This window comes from Lissotriton helveticus, chromosome 8 (assembly GCF_964261635.1).
Source record: "Lissotriton helveticus chromosome 8, aLisHel1.1, whole genome shotgun sequence".
NCBI classification, from domain to species: domain Eukaryota; kingdom Metazoa; phylum Chordata; class Amphibia; order Caudata; family Salamandridae; genus Lissotriton; species Lissotriton helveticus.
The window spans coordinates 364,279,943-364,294,737 of record NC_136069.1 but is presented as its reverse complement, the minus strand read 5'-3'; the positions used below and the strand labels follow the sequence as shown (position 1 = coordinate 364,294,737).

At 43.2% G+C, this 14,795-nt stretch overlaps 1 protein-coding gene across 2 annotated transcripts in view; it reads right to left on the bottom strand.

The window, feature by feature from the left end:
- The window catches only part of FRY (FRY microtubule binding protein), a 778,582-nt gene that overhangs the window by 516,888 nt on the left and 246,899 nt on the right, over positions 1–14,795 (bottom strand). For both annotated transcript variants that reach the window (XM_078657150.1, XM_078657151.1), the window contains exon 2: positions 10,065–10,264. In XM_078657150.1, the coding sequence (XP_078513276.1) occupies positions 10,065–10,264 (200 nt within the window). The remainder of the gene's footprint in view (positions 1–10,064; positions 10,265–14,795) is intronic.

The window sequence follows — 14,795 nt, the reverse complement described above, 5'->3', positions numbered from 1 at the left end:
CAAAACCCTGCTGTCTCGTCTAGTCGATCTGGGGATCGCAGGAAACGCTCTTGACTGGTTGGGTTCCTTTTTGAGCGGAAGGACCTTCCAGGTCTTCGATGGCAGACCTTTAAACTGTGGGGTACCCCAAGGCTCCTCCCTAAGCCCCAAGCTGTTCAATGTGTACATGAGGCCGCTGGCTGGGGTCGTCCGACAATACGGTGTTAAGATCATCTCGTATGCGGACGACACTCAGCTGGTGGTCTCCCTGGCACAGAAGAACAGCAGGCCCCCCAAAACCAACCTAGCAGCATGGAGGACGTCAGGAGATGGATGACAGCATCCTCATTAAAACTCAATGGCGATAAGACCGAGATAATGCTCCTTATCCCCCCTATTCTCACTCCCATGGACCAGCTATGGCCGCCCAGTCTGGGTCCTCCCCCATCCCCGAAGAAGGACATTAAAAGTCTGGCTGGACAAAACCCTCACCTTCAATACGCAGGCAACTAAAACAGCAGCAACCTGCTTCAGGATTATCCGAATGCTAAAAAAATCCTGCCTATTTGGCCCCAGAAGCTAAACAGGTTGTTATTCAAGGCCTCATTCAATCTCGGCTCGATTTCAACAATGCCCTTTACCTAGGAGCCCCTGACTACGTGCTACAGAAACTTCAATGCACACAGAATTGTGCAGCTCGCATGCTACTCCAAATCCCACGCAGAGAATCAGTCAAGCAAGGGATCAGGTCACTGCACTGGCTCCCGGTCAGGGATAGAATAAAATTTAAGACTTTATGCATATCGCACCAAGCCTTTCACAGAGCCAAACCTGAGATTAACCATACTCTTCTTACTCCCTACTGTCCCGGCAAGTCACTTCGCTCAGAGAACGCATTCCTTGCTGCAGTTCCCAGAGTGAAAAGATCCAGAGCAGGAGGCAGGTCCTTCACACTCAACGCTGCTAAATTATGGAACTCCCTTCCCCTTTCACTTAGGTCCAACCCTATCCTTTCGTCATTCCGTAAAGAGTTAAAAACACATCTTTTCAGCAATTAGCTCTCCACCTGGATCTTCCCCTCCTCCCTCGGAGTTCTGTTACCTTTACTCAGCGCTTGGACGCCCTTGGGCAGCAGCCGCGCTCTACAAATCTCCTTCATTTCATTTCAGGAGTACACACCTAGGTGCAAACACGGGAGATGCACCTTGAGGCAAGTTTGACTACAGGGGTCTTCCTTCCCTCATCCTCCGATGGGGCATGCAGGTCCCTGTCCTAGGGCTTAAATACCATGAGCTGTTCCCCAGTGGAGTGTGATATAGGTCACCCCACGAAGTGGTACCTTTTCACCACAATCTTGTAAGAGTGGAGCCCCCCTTTTTTCTATAGGTCCTGATGAATGCCACGGACCCAACTTGGCCAATCGGCTGAAACATGTCAACCATACTCACCACGGTGGGGGGACAATAAAATCCCCATTACACCGTTCACTTGTTCTTAAGACCATATAGCCAGCTGTCACATTAAAACTCATTTGGCTTCTATAATGGCTTTTTAATCCCACTCACTCTTTCACGGGCTTCCAATTAGCTTAGAAGTGCATCCCTGTTGCCAGGTGTATGCCCGCCCTCTACCAAACCAAGTTTCTAGAGGGTGAGGACTGGTCAATAATGAAGCATGACACCTGGTGGTGTGTGAGACCAGTCCTTCACTTTTTGTGAGATGCCCACACTCACTATTTAACACTCAAGCACCTTGGTCTCTAGACTGGGAGCGGCCCCATTTGTGTTAAACAACGACACATTAATAGTCCCCGACATTGCTGTGGCTGTTGGGGACTCTAGGTCCCAGGATCCCATGCACTTGTGCGCGTCAACGTTTGCTGAGCAGAGGGGGGGAGGAGAACGACCTCTTGCTGCGTTATATAGCGCTTTCGCATGACCTAATGCGCTGGATAATCCAGGATTCCATGTGCCCACGAGCGTCAACGTTTGCAGAGCAGGGAGAAGAAGCAGGACCTCTCCCTGCACTATATAGTGCTTTCGCTGTACCCACTGCATGTGACATTACTGTGGCTGTTGGGGACTACAGGTCCCAGGATCCCATGCGCCTGTGAGTGCCAATGTTTGCTAAGTAGAGGGAGGAAGGAGCATGACCTCTCCCTGTGCTATATAGCATTTTTGCTTTACCCTCTGCGTGGGATACGCCCGGGTCAAGAGCCGGCCCATCCACGCCCGGTGACGCCTTGAGAAGGCTGGGCCACACCCCTTGGTCGTTGTTTTCAAGACCCTGAGGTACTGTTTCATTGTTTCTGTGACTCTTTTACTTTTTGTGATAGTGAAGTGCAAAGCTCCTGTACCTGTAAAGCCCAAACTCTTCCCTGGATGGGTACATTAAACGCGCAGTCAACTCTTAAAGTAAGGAAATAAAACATGCAGAGCGTTGCCTATCTCTTCACCATGATTCAAAAGGGGGTGGTGATGGACAGAGTATCTGAATTAAGCAGATCACTCCTACCCAGTCAAAAGACCAGGGCTTGATCCATCACCGTTTTTTAGCTCACTGCACCATCCCAGTTCAGAACCTGGCTACATGCAAATTAGTCTGACCATGGCAGCAGGCCCTGGCTCAACTTCACCTACAGAGACAAGCTCAAGGCTGTACGTTGTACTGTCCGAATGCCTGCCCAGGGACAAGTGTTTGTGTCATTGCCTCTCCACCCAGTCCTTCCCACTGACCCTGGACAGAACATCGGTATAGCCTTAACTTTGCTCCACAATAATGACCCTCCAGCCAAATGGAAAATACAGAGGATTAGAAAATCACACCCCTCAAACTCTCAACCTAGCAATCTTGATTCCAGCTCAGCAGGTTCTACTGTGTCTCGGACTTGGACCAGTTCCAGAGGAAATTACTGGAAAGTGTGAGGGGAATGGTCGAAAGTTTGCTTCCTCCTATCTGCACCAGGTTAGGGGTTAATGAAGAACTTTGGGCGATCCAAGTTTAGGAAGGTCCTCCAGCCCTGTGGCGGACTAGCAAACCCCCTCCCCGTTCCAAATAGCCGATGTTAATACCCAGCTAGGTTAACCAACAGCTCATTGGCTCCAGAAGCCCCCTTGAGGAGTTTATACCAGGATATGAGTGAATATGAGGGTACAAAACAAAGGGGGGAGGGATTCTAATGAGATTACTATCAATTTACCTCCTGCTTGCTGTCCTTAAGTTGCGATAATAATAACTGTCCCTCTTCTGCTTCAGGGCACTACTGAATCACAAGTTCAGTTAAGGAATAAAGTCCTCCACTAGTTACAGACTAAGTCTATTTTGCCAGCCTCCAAAACTGACAAAATTTTGTTGACACGCAGGGTTGGACGCATTGGTCCATCTAAAAAAAATCTTTGAGGGAGTCTGTGTTATTATTAAGTTCAAGCATGCCATATTTGTGAGCGAGATCTTGCATAGGTCTTAGTCACAATTTTCAAATTCTGGCAATATCATGCTCGTCCCCCTGAGTTTTTCTACCACCACCTGATTCAAGCAACCAATGGGTCTGTTCATCCATCATTTGATCAGCTTACTTTTGTTAATCGTCAATAGGATGGAGCCATGGAATTACCGGCAGTTGGTTGATTGATGCCCTGATCTTGTGGGCACTCTCCAAACAGATTGTTCGGACAGCCATACTTCTCATCCCCTTTGCCTTAATTATGAGGCTACAGTTGAATCCATTGCTCCTGTTTCTCCTAACCCCTCCCTGCCAGCCAAGGCGATTTAGTCAATGCCATATAGCCCGCCTGCTTTAGTCCCAATACTAGCTCAATGTGATTATAATGAGATTTTTGTTATTTGACTTCATGGAATTGTTCCAGGCTTCATAATAAATAAACAACCCGTGATTGCTGTAACATCACTTCCACCTCACACATATTTTGCCTCCAAGACACCTGGCATGTGGAACCCATGCATGTTGAAGGTTTTTCTTCTGCATTTACTGAAATTCTGTCACTGTCAGGACGCGCCAAAGGTGGTTTGCAGATCTTAATTTCTAATCTGTTACCTGGTATCATCAGAAAGTCCGCAATTGTTTCCCCATATTCCCAGTTTGTATTGTTGTCCTTAAGGGAGGGGTCTGATCTAGTAATAATATTTTTTGCAATAATGTGTTCGACTCCACCTGCAGTGATGTCGTACTTGCCCTTGATGTGGACCTAGAAACGTTTTTGCGTTCAATCCATTCTACTTGCCCCATTGTATAGGCTAGCGATTTTAATACACAAAACTTTTCACTTCCAGCAAGACATGTGTGGCATTACTAACTCAGCGTGTACGGGTTTTCCACACAACGTATATGGAAAGACTCTAAATTCTCCAATGTTTAAACATGATTTCTTGCTGTTGGAGAATCGTAATATTTGAAATAGTGAGAAAATACATTCTTCTACTGGTAGAGGTACAAGCACTATAATTGATCACATTTTAATCCCTTCTTCTGTTAGCCACCTAATTTCTAATTTCGGGGTAATGCAAACCACAGTGAGTGATCATAATCCTGTTGTTATATCTGTGTCTTTCTATGCCGAAAGTCCTACAGTTACAATTTGGGTAGCAAACACTGTACCTGTTAGGCCAAATGGTTCCGCCTTAGATGGTCAGGGGTTGATTGAGTTCAACTATTGTTTGGGCACCGAGGTGGACCATGAAGGATTGATTCACGCTTTTGATACAATTGCTAGGGCAGTTAATAGCTTATTGACACATCCCCTTGGACCAAGGACATCCAAGAGACACTGTTGGTTTGACCATTCATGCCCACAGGCATCTAAGATGCTGTGGATTGCTTTGCATAGTTCTCCAAGAGACTATTCTGCCATTAAGCAACTAAGGAAATAATATAATATGGCATTAAACTTTAGAAAAAAGGTGCTTGATGAAGAGACGTGATTGAATTTGGCTCAGGCATCAGAGACCAAGGATGTTATCTTGTTTTGGAGCATGGTTAATGTACATTTTCTTAAAAATTATTCTGCTCCTGAATTAATATTGCTTGTTTCTCTCCAAGCCTGGGTTGACCATTTTGCCAAGATCTTTGATCCACCCACTAGCATTTGCTTGGAGGATCGTCAATCGGCAGATATGGATGTATGTAAGAATATCAACATAATTAGTAGCAGGCCCATAATATTTACCTTGGATTAGGTCCTTTTAGCTTTTGAAAGTAGTGCCAGGGGGAAAACTCACAGGCCTGATGAGGTGCTGGCCGATGCTTACAGAGGTATGGGTGAGTTATGGGGTACCATTTTTGACCAAAGTGTTTAATGTGGAGGGTACAATACCTTCTAGTTGGGCTGATTCCATCATTTGCCCATAGTTAAGAAGGGGGATAGATCTGACACAAAGTGCTACCACTCCATCTCCATTCTGAATTACTTTGCGAAATTGATAGGCAGGGTTTTTCTTCAGAGACTGGAGCAGTGGGCCATCGATAACTCTATTCTCTTGGTGGACCAATATGGGTTTAGGAGGGGGCTGGAGACAGTGGACCAATGCACAAATCTAGTTCTGCTCATTGGGAAATACACTAAAGCTAAGTGAGGTTTTCTTCACTTATACTTTGCTGACCTTAGCAGTGCCTTCGACCTGGTGGACCCTTCGATTCTGTAGCACACATGTCCCGACAATGTTGCCTTTTCTTATCTCAGTTGTATGAGAATCTTTTTGCTAAGGTCCGATATGGTTCCAATGGTGAATGTTCTCCATCCTTTAGAATTAAGAGGGGAGTCAGACAGGGCTGTGTCCTGGCACCATTCTTATTCTCCCTTTTTATAAACGGTGTTGATGGTAGCCTACAGACCCTGCAGGCCAACATGCCTGTTATTGCTGGTCGTCCAGATCTGTGCTTCTGTTTGATGACGACACAGTTCTAATGTCTAGGACCACCGACGGTCTGCAGAGACTGATGGAAACCTTTGCTGAATTTATGGATGCTAGAAGGCTAAAGATTAATAAAACCAAAACATGTACAATGTCTTGCCAGAAAGACACCCAGCAGAGAAGTACATTTTTAATCAAGGGCTTACCCATTGCAAAGGTTAATTCATTTTGTTATTTGGCCATTCTTTTTTCAAATATTAATTAATGGTCCCAACATATACAGAACGCTCTGTTTAAAATGAGTAGTGTGTGTGAGGGAGTTTTTCAGGTTCTCCTGTAAACTTGGCAGCCGCCCCATTAGGGAAAGGATTAATATCTATAAGGCCAGAGCACTGTTAGCTGCCATGTATGGTGGGGGCCTGTGGGGTCATATGTACTGTGGTCCACTTCAGGTTGAGGAGAATGCCCTGCTCAGGTGTCTCTTCTGTATCCCTTCTTGAATACCATCTTCAATTGTCCACAAGGAAGTAGGGCTAAATCACCTGGAGGACCTGCTCTTGCTTAAGCCTACTGTACTCTAGCTCTTAATCTGGGTCAAAACTGTAACGGCCTTCACGAAAGCCATCATTTTGGATTGTTTATTGTTAGACCATGCCTTTAATATCCTGTAGCTTTCCTATATTAATGATATCGCTATATCTTTGTTTGGTGTCCCCGTGCTTCAAGACGCCTTTAGAATTCTTGCTTTCCATAAGACTGAGGTCAAGGCCTCTTTTTTTAGGTGTTAAGTTTGAAAACAGAGCCCTTGTTGAGGTCAAGAAACCTACTGTGGTTACCTATTTGTAGAATGCCTTCCGAAGGGGCTTTCAAATGTACCTGACCGTGGTGACCAATACCCAGCATCGCTTCGTTTTAACAAGGCTGCAGTTGGGTATAGAACATCACATCCTGGTGCCTTCCCCATTAAGAATCAATGACACAGGGACATGGCACCGTTCCATTGTGGTGGTATTTCGAAACAGAGCACTCCGGACTTCATATTATTTTGTAGTTTTTATGATGGTTTACGGAAATATATTCTGAAACCGATCTTTGTAGTGCATAACATCAGGGACTACAATGTTGCCGTACATTACTTGTGCACCTTGGAGGTCCTTACTTTATATCCTAGTGCTGCTTCTTACATTTGGGGGATAATTCGAATCAGAAAAAAAACATTTTATCTAATTGTAGGACTAGCTTTGTTTGTTTTTTAACACTGTATGGGTGCATTGCTGTTTTATGATGTGCTGTATTTTGTGCTATCTGCTCTTTTATGGCCCAATGGGATTGTGTCGAATAAAGATTTTCCAATTGAATAGTCACTGAAAGGTCAATGGGATCTTTTACATGTTCTCATGTAACATGGACACTCCAATATAGGAAGAGCAGAAGTTGTGCCAATAAGCCGGTTCTGTTGAAATATTTTGTGGATGGGTTCTTTGGGTTTATTAGACGAGATCTGGAAACAGCAGGATCCACCTGCTACTTGGTGCAATGACTGCACTGCCAGACTTTGTCGATTTCCTCCAGTGTTGCATTTAGAACAGATTGACATTTTCAATTTATCTCCCGTGGGGTGGAGCACTAGGGCCTCATTTTAGACCTGGGTCCTTTTAATGTCTACAAGTTTGTCATAAACCTACAATGCACCTAAATGTAAAGCTCCTGTATGGGACCGTCATTGCTAGCCAGCATGTTCAAGTAAGCAGATGGAAGGAGGAAGTTGATGGATACATTAAGCAGGGCAGTCCTTTTAGTAATCCCCTGCTTATGTATATGTTACTGCTCCATCTTAATGGTTAAGGCATGTATAAAGATTCTTGCTAAAATACCGGCAAATAGATTGATACCACAGACAGAGCACTTGGGGCAGCAGAAAGATCATGTGGGTTTTCTAATAGGAAGGCTGCTTGCTCATGCACTCGGGGGCGATTAAGAAGAGGTGTCTAAAGTAGCAGAGTCACTGGATGCATCGCTTCGTTTTAACAAGGCTGAACAAACTTCACTGGCTTCCAATTCGCCGGAGGGTGAAGTTCAAGATATGTTGTATAATCCATAAATGCCTTTCGGGCACTGGCCCCAAGTATTTATCTGAAATTTTCAGACCCTTTGAGCCTGGTCGCGCTCAGCGTTCTCAGACCCAATCCTTGTTACAAGTACCACGGATTAAGAAGGAAAGACAGGGAGGCCGAGCCCTCTCGTATCGAGGCCCCACTCTCTGGAACTCCCTGCCCCTTACCCTTAGGCAAAATCCCAATTTAGCTACCTTTAGGAAATGTTTAAAGCCTCATCTGTTCTTGACCATGTAGACATCCTTTACTGCCTGATGATCTTTTTTCTGGATATAGCTTTGGTATGAACAAAAGCGCGGAGATACCCCTTCGGGGGTCGAATTCCTGCGCTATATAAGCATATAAATAAATAAATAAATGCAGAAAAAAGATTTTGCTAGGAATAATTGGGCAATGTTGAGTATTTTAACTTGTTTTACTTCTTTTAAAGGAATAAATGCTTTAGCCGTTTTCAACAAAGTAGATGAACTGTCTAGGTTATTTCTCTGCGCCATTCTATCAACATTTTCACTAGCTAGTGTTTGTTCACAATTACAGCAGCAAATAAATCGCATACAATTTACATAGTGGATGGGATAGAAGAGTTTTATGAAGAACCTAAAAATACATGACTTTTAGTAAAGTCAAGCAACAGCAGCGACTTGCCAAGACAGAACCTTGTTTCTATGAGCAACATAACAATAAAAAAGCAAACGCCTTTGGAAGAATAATGTGTGGTGGCAAATCTCCAGTCTGAAGGATGACTATGCAAACCGCCCTTGCTGGGACAATACCAAACCCAGTAATTCAACATATCGCCCCTGGGTTCATTAACCAATAAACAGATTTGGCATGTCAGTGTCGAAAGCACCAGTCACAAACTCAGATCTAAAAGCATGTTAGATTGATGTAATCATTTTGAACTACGAAAACATCTTCATAGAATTTGGTAAATAATAATCACAATTATATTCATATGAAAACCGACAAAAGAATATGACCTTTTGAATTAGGACTGAAAACTTCACCTACTACCAAAACGTTAAAAATTGGGATGTTACACCACAAAACTCAGTATTAACAGAACCATTCAACATGTTATTTGAATAGCTCAAAATGATTTTCACAACACCATTAATCAATGTTATTGACACAATGACACACAAAGAGCATCTTAAGTCACAAGTACTCCAGTCGTAACTGAAGCTGTAGGCAACTGGGGCCAAATACATTAGGGTTCATGGTGGTTTGTCAAGTAATAGGATATTCTGGATGCCATTGGGATATGTGTAGGAATGTGGCTAGGAAGAGAATTGACAGTAAAGGTTGGCAGTGCTCGTATTAATAACTAAAGAGCAGAAGCACTAAGAGACAATTCGCAAAATGTGGTCGCAAATTGTGCACTGACTTTTTGTGACTTGTTTTTGATTTTGTGATTCTACCCATGAACTAATAGGCCATTTTACAAAATCTCAAAATGCTGATGGTCAAAGAAAGGCCTGCCCAATGAAAAATATGTGAGAAGGTCGCTTTCCATCCCCCCTGATTGGTTACAAACACAGTGATGGTGGCCTGCAAAAAACACCAAACCGCCATGATTATGTTTGCATTCTCAATTTTTTTCAAGCAGTCCATGTTCCTTTAAGGAGCTGATGTTGCTTTACATAAAACTAATTTTCAATTTTCGACTACATAAAGAGGAGCAGCCAGTGGTCACCAGACAATTCACAAGGAATGCCTTTCCCTTTATTGAATCAGTTAACACCTCCTTCGAGAGGTCGAACTGATCAATAGTTTGCAGGTGCCACCGCAAACGCTTAATACACGCCATCGTGACGCTCAATTAGGATGAGACACATCTTTCACGATCACTCCTAATTGCTGATCTGAATGGATTGCGATTTTGCAAATCGGAAAATGCTTCTCCGATTCACAAAATGGCTTAAATACATTGCACATAACACTTTGGCATTCCACGTGATTTTGTGACTCTAATTTGCAAATGCAAAAGTGTTTAATACATCAGTCCCTAGGTTTCCTAATAAACAGCATCAGGATATCAGTTGGTGCATTCTTCAAAATGTGAATCATTCATAATTCTAATTTTCTCTTAAGTCTACTCACCAGCGGTTCAGCCATGATGATTCGAATCTTGCGTTCAGCCAGTGTAGTGAAGTTTGCAAACAAGCTTTTTAAGATGTATTCCCCTGGTTTGCTGTCTGGGTCAATGTTGATGGGTAGCATGGCTGGTGGTCCCTTTTCTCTCTGTGTGCTGGAAACAGGTGTAACTGGTGGCTTGATGTATCCGTTACCCACCGGAGAGGCTATAAAGACAAAGAAAAGAGATCGCGTCATGTATCTGAAAAGTATACTATTCATTATGGTAATCTTTATATAATTCATACAGATAATAAAATATATATATATAGTAAAAGACAAATTGCTTTCCCATCCATTTAGCTGGAACATATTACAAGACCTTTACATACACACTTGTCTTACTTAGTCATTTCTCCAATTAACTCATTACAATGATCCCTGGAATTAAACTCAGGAGCTCTTCAGTAAACAATATGCCTCTCTTTGCATCATCAGTGCACACTCATTGCTTTTATATCAAACCTGTATAGGTAAGGGGCTGAGAAATACATATTTCACTGAATAAGTGCACTGAAAGAAAGACCAACTTCAGAACTGGCGGCAGAGCCTTCAGGAAGTAGAGATTAGCGTCCTCTGTAAGTTATTACCTACTTACAGTGATCTTAAAAAAGGGATTGGGGCAACCAAAGAGGAGAGGGGTGCCAGACAAGACTGTATAATGTGCCTAGGATCAGAGTATAAGCTAAATGTTATTTTCTTACAGTCATAGGTCACATACATGAACAGTGATGAGGGAAAATCTAGCTCGAAGATGGATCTGATGTGAGATGCACAGAGAAATTTGGATACAAACCGAATCAATGGTCATGTCCCGGCTACAAGCAAAAGGAGAGACTAGTGTTAAAAAATTCAAGTACATCTGCATAAGTTGTGAATCGCAGATCCTGGGAGACAGAGGTTAACTGTTTAAAGCAGGTGGACTGATCCCACCTCAAGTGGCGGTCTCACTCAGATGGTGAGGGTGAGACCTGCATCGAATGAGGCGGTCAGGAATTGCACAGGGAAATGCGTCGGCTTTCCCTCGGTGTGTGCAGAAATGAAGATGTCCAGCATGATAGCAAGTGGCAGCTATGGGGCAGTGGCAAGAAGGTGTAACCACACAAAGAGCAGCAATCCTATAACATCTCTGCGACTACCTACGGACTTTTTCCCTACCAATAACCAAGAGTGCCACTACTCCTTGGGTCAGGGTGGCTTCAAAACAGTTTTGATATAGGTTACAAAAACAAACTATGAAGCAAACATTTTCCGGAGCATTTAGCTGGCATGCAAGCACAAGCCCAGAATCTGCTGGCACTGTCCTTGCTTCACCTCTGAGTGCAGAGGCATGCATGACCGGGCATGATCAGAGCAGCGCTAGCAGGACACACCACCAGATCAAGAGGACAGGGTGATCCCGTGGGCACGGTGAGGCAGAGGATGCCCAGAGCCCACCCTGCTTTCATGAGCTGCATATGGACCAGCTACAAAGGGCGGGAAGTATGTTTTTGTGTAGGATTCTTGCTGTTCCTCAGTCTTTTACTACCCTAATATCCCACCTAGAGTGGAGGTTGGAGCATTTGGAGGATAAAATTAAAACTAGCCCTCTGCTACTCTGTCTGAAGGTATAAGGTACACTGGAAGCTAAGCTCTTGAGGTTGATTATCTCTGGTTGCCTACTTTTACTTAGAAAATGTGGTGGCCATACCCTGGCTTGTATACGCGATCCACATGAGTACATTTGGCATCACAAAGTCTGAAAACTGCTATCAATTAAATTGACGTTGAGGCTAGAATTTTCTTTCACTTCTAACCCGCAGTATAGATTATTTTTAACTTGGTTCTGTTTTATGTTCCATTTTTTAGTGGCTTTCCCTGTCCAAGGCACTTGGTTTGCAGATTTACCAAAATGTCCCTGTGACAATGCTACAGATCAAAGTACGGCCTATTTGTGACTCTTCTATGCACGTTCAGAAAAGTTTTTGGTACCTGTTTTAAAGGTGGCTAACATTAGACAGCCTAAATCAGCATTCGTTTTCCTGCAGCACTTGAGTTCCCCGATAATCTGTGTGCAAACATTGAATTTCATCAGAAGTGCATTGATAGGAAAAGCTATGGAGAAGCTGTCATTATGTAGACTATATGCACATTGTTTTTTCTTATGCTATTTAGGTTTACATCTAATGACATGCTTTAAATTACTGAAAATATGATTTTACTTTGGGTTGTTTTTATTCTGTGCTTCTATGGTTTGTTTTTAAGCCGAATAAAGCTGAATTGACAGGAATGACTGAGCTGAGGATGCTGTTAGTAGAGCATGTGGGAGAAAGGGATAAAAATAAAATGAACAAACGGATTACAAGCCTGTTATACTGGTATGGCTGCTGGCAGCAGGTTGCATTTTCACGTATTGGGAGACATGGCAGAGGGAGAGCTTGAGGTGTAACAAGAACACACACAGGCAGTTGCACAAGGGCACAGCACAATAGAGTTTAATGGTAACATCTCTTTGGTTGAGAGTCAAACGAATGCACCAAATTACCTTAGTACACATTGTTGCCGGACTACACAACGTTACATTGATGCCTAGTTGCAAAAACAAATATGAGTTTTTTGTCATTGGATGATTGTTTAAGAGCGGCTAATCTTCAGAAAGGAATCAAAAAGAAAGATTGAATTGAATACATCAATCAGACTTCAGGAATTTTCAACTTGATGGGCCACAGGTGCCTTCGGGCAGGCCACGGAGGGCCCAGTTTTTGGTCCTTCTGAAGGTAGCCTACTTCTAAACAGGCACCGCGAAACAAACAGCAGATTCTAAGCATATACAGAGCATATAGAGGGTAGAGTAGTGGTAAATTGTGCTAAGGTTCATTTTAGGGTTCTGGGGTGGGTAGTGGTACAGGAAATTAAGCATTTTTTCTTTTGTAGTCTTAGTTTGCTTCTATAAAATTAATTAGACAAACACTGAACACCATGATGTGGGATTTTTAGGAGTATGACTGGAAACAATGTTTGTGTTAACATGGAGGGAAGTTGTCATACTACACACTCAGGCGAATGCTTCTTGTATCTCCAGAAAGCTTCCTAAATGAAATGACGCCTAGATAGAACTGCAAGAGGAGTAAGGCAGATAAGCAAGAGAAGGTTATCAGAACAGAAATCTACAAAAATGGTGGGAAAGCAGAGACTCAAAAAGTGAAGAAGTGGAGAAGAGAAATCTCGAGATCAAACGTTGAGGGTCCAAAAGAAGTGAGTGAATCCAGAGTAACAGTGGTTCACCTCCAAAGAACTCCTATCCCATGAGATTCAGGATGCTATTTAATTATAATTTCAAGATGAGGCCTTTCAACAAGATGCCACCTTTTATCGCAGACAGAATGAAAGCAGATTGCGGGCAGAGTAGCACACAGCCATCTGATTCATGGTAGATCTCTCTGGGTTAATCCCTCGTTGAGTCTATTAGTGCAACTACACAAAACACTTTGCAGTGATGCTAGGTATGGAGTAGAGCAACTGCAACTCATCAACTCAAGCACCACGCCTGAAACTGGCTTGCAGGTCAGCCTCCTTCAACTTTAGTTGGTTGGTTGCCACTTAATGCAGGAGATCAAACTCTTTGCCCCTAAGCAGCAGCTAGGCTTCTTCCAAATTCAAGCAACCACCTCCAATATACGATTACATACAAATGGTGATCACTGATAATACATTAAATGATCTGTGCATTTCCACCAATCAAAGTTCAAAAAAGCGGATTAAAATGAGTATGTTCTACTTATGATTGCATGTTAAACTCCTCACTGATAAACTCCAATTTATTTTTTATTTTTTTTATTTATGGTATTTATACATATACATACAGTAAACAGGGTTTTACTTCACTATGGGAAGTCCGCCGGCGAGCATACTGGGTAGGTCATACATGGTAAGTTTATAACGGGCCCCCTATTGTAGTTCGTAGGAGTAATGTAGGGAGAAGGAAAGAGAAAGATAAGAATAAGTAAAGACAGAGAGAGAGATTATAGTTTAGGTCTGGTAACAGCAGGGTGTTATTAAGGCATTGTGGTACACTTCTGCTGGCTAGGGGTCCATTCAGATTGTTCGTCTCTTATGGTGGGTCAAAAGTTAGTAGGGACTTGTCCAATGATTTCTATAAGTCTCTGGAGGTGGTTTTCCAGGGTGAATATCTTTTCGCTAGTGTGTCGGCTCCCCTAAGATAGGTGATCCAGGAGAGCCATCCGCCATATGACACTTTAGCTGTGTCTTCATTTTGTAATTTACATTTGAGAGCTGTGACCTTAATTCTGCATATTTCTACACTGGTTATAGTTTATTATAGAATGCTCTGGGGTGTAACCAGGCTTCTGCAAACTTTCAGTGCAGGGCCCCCTGACCCTCTTGGGGAAACCATAACCCTTCAGAGGGCCCCAGTCATCCCAAGGTCAATGACTACCTTTGAGATATGGGCAGCTCTGGGGCCCCTCATATCATTCTGCAAGGGGGCCAGATCTTTTCACTATACTAATCTGTCGACCCCACTGCGGTCTTAAGATAGGGGCACTGTGTTCTCATGTCACAAGACCACCAATATTTGAGGAATAAGTTACAGTATTCAGCTATAATGTTAAACTCGATACACAAACGTGGTGAAAGGCCTCACTTTGAAGAGCCTTCATCTCTGGCTGCTTGCTGTCAGTGGCGTAGCCAGTGTGTCAT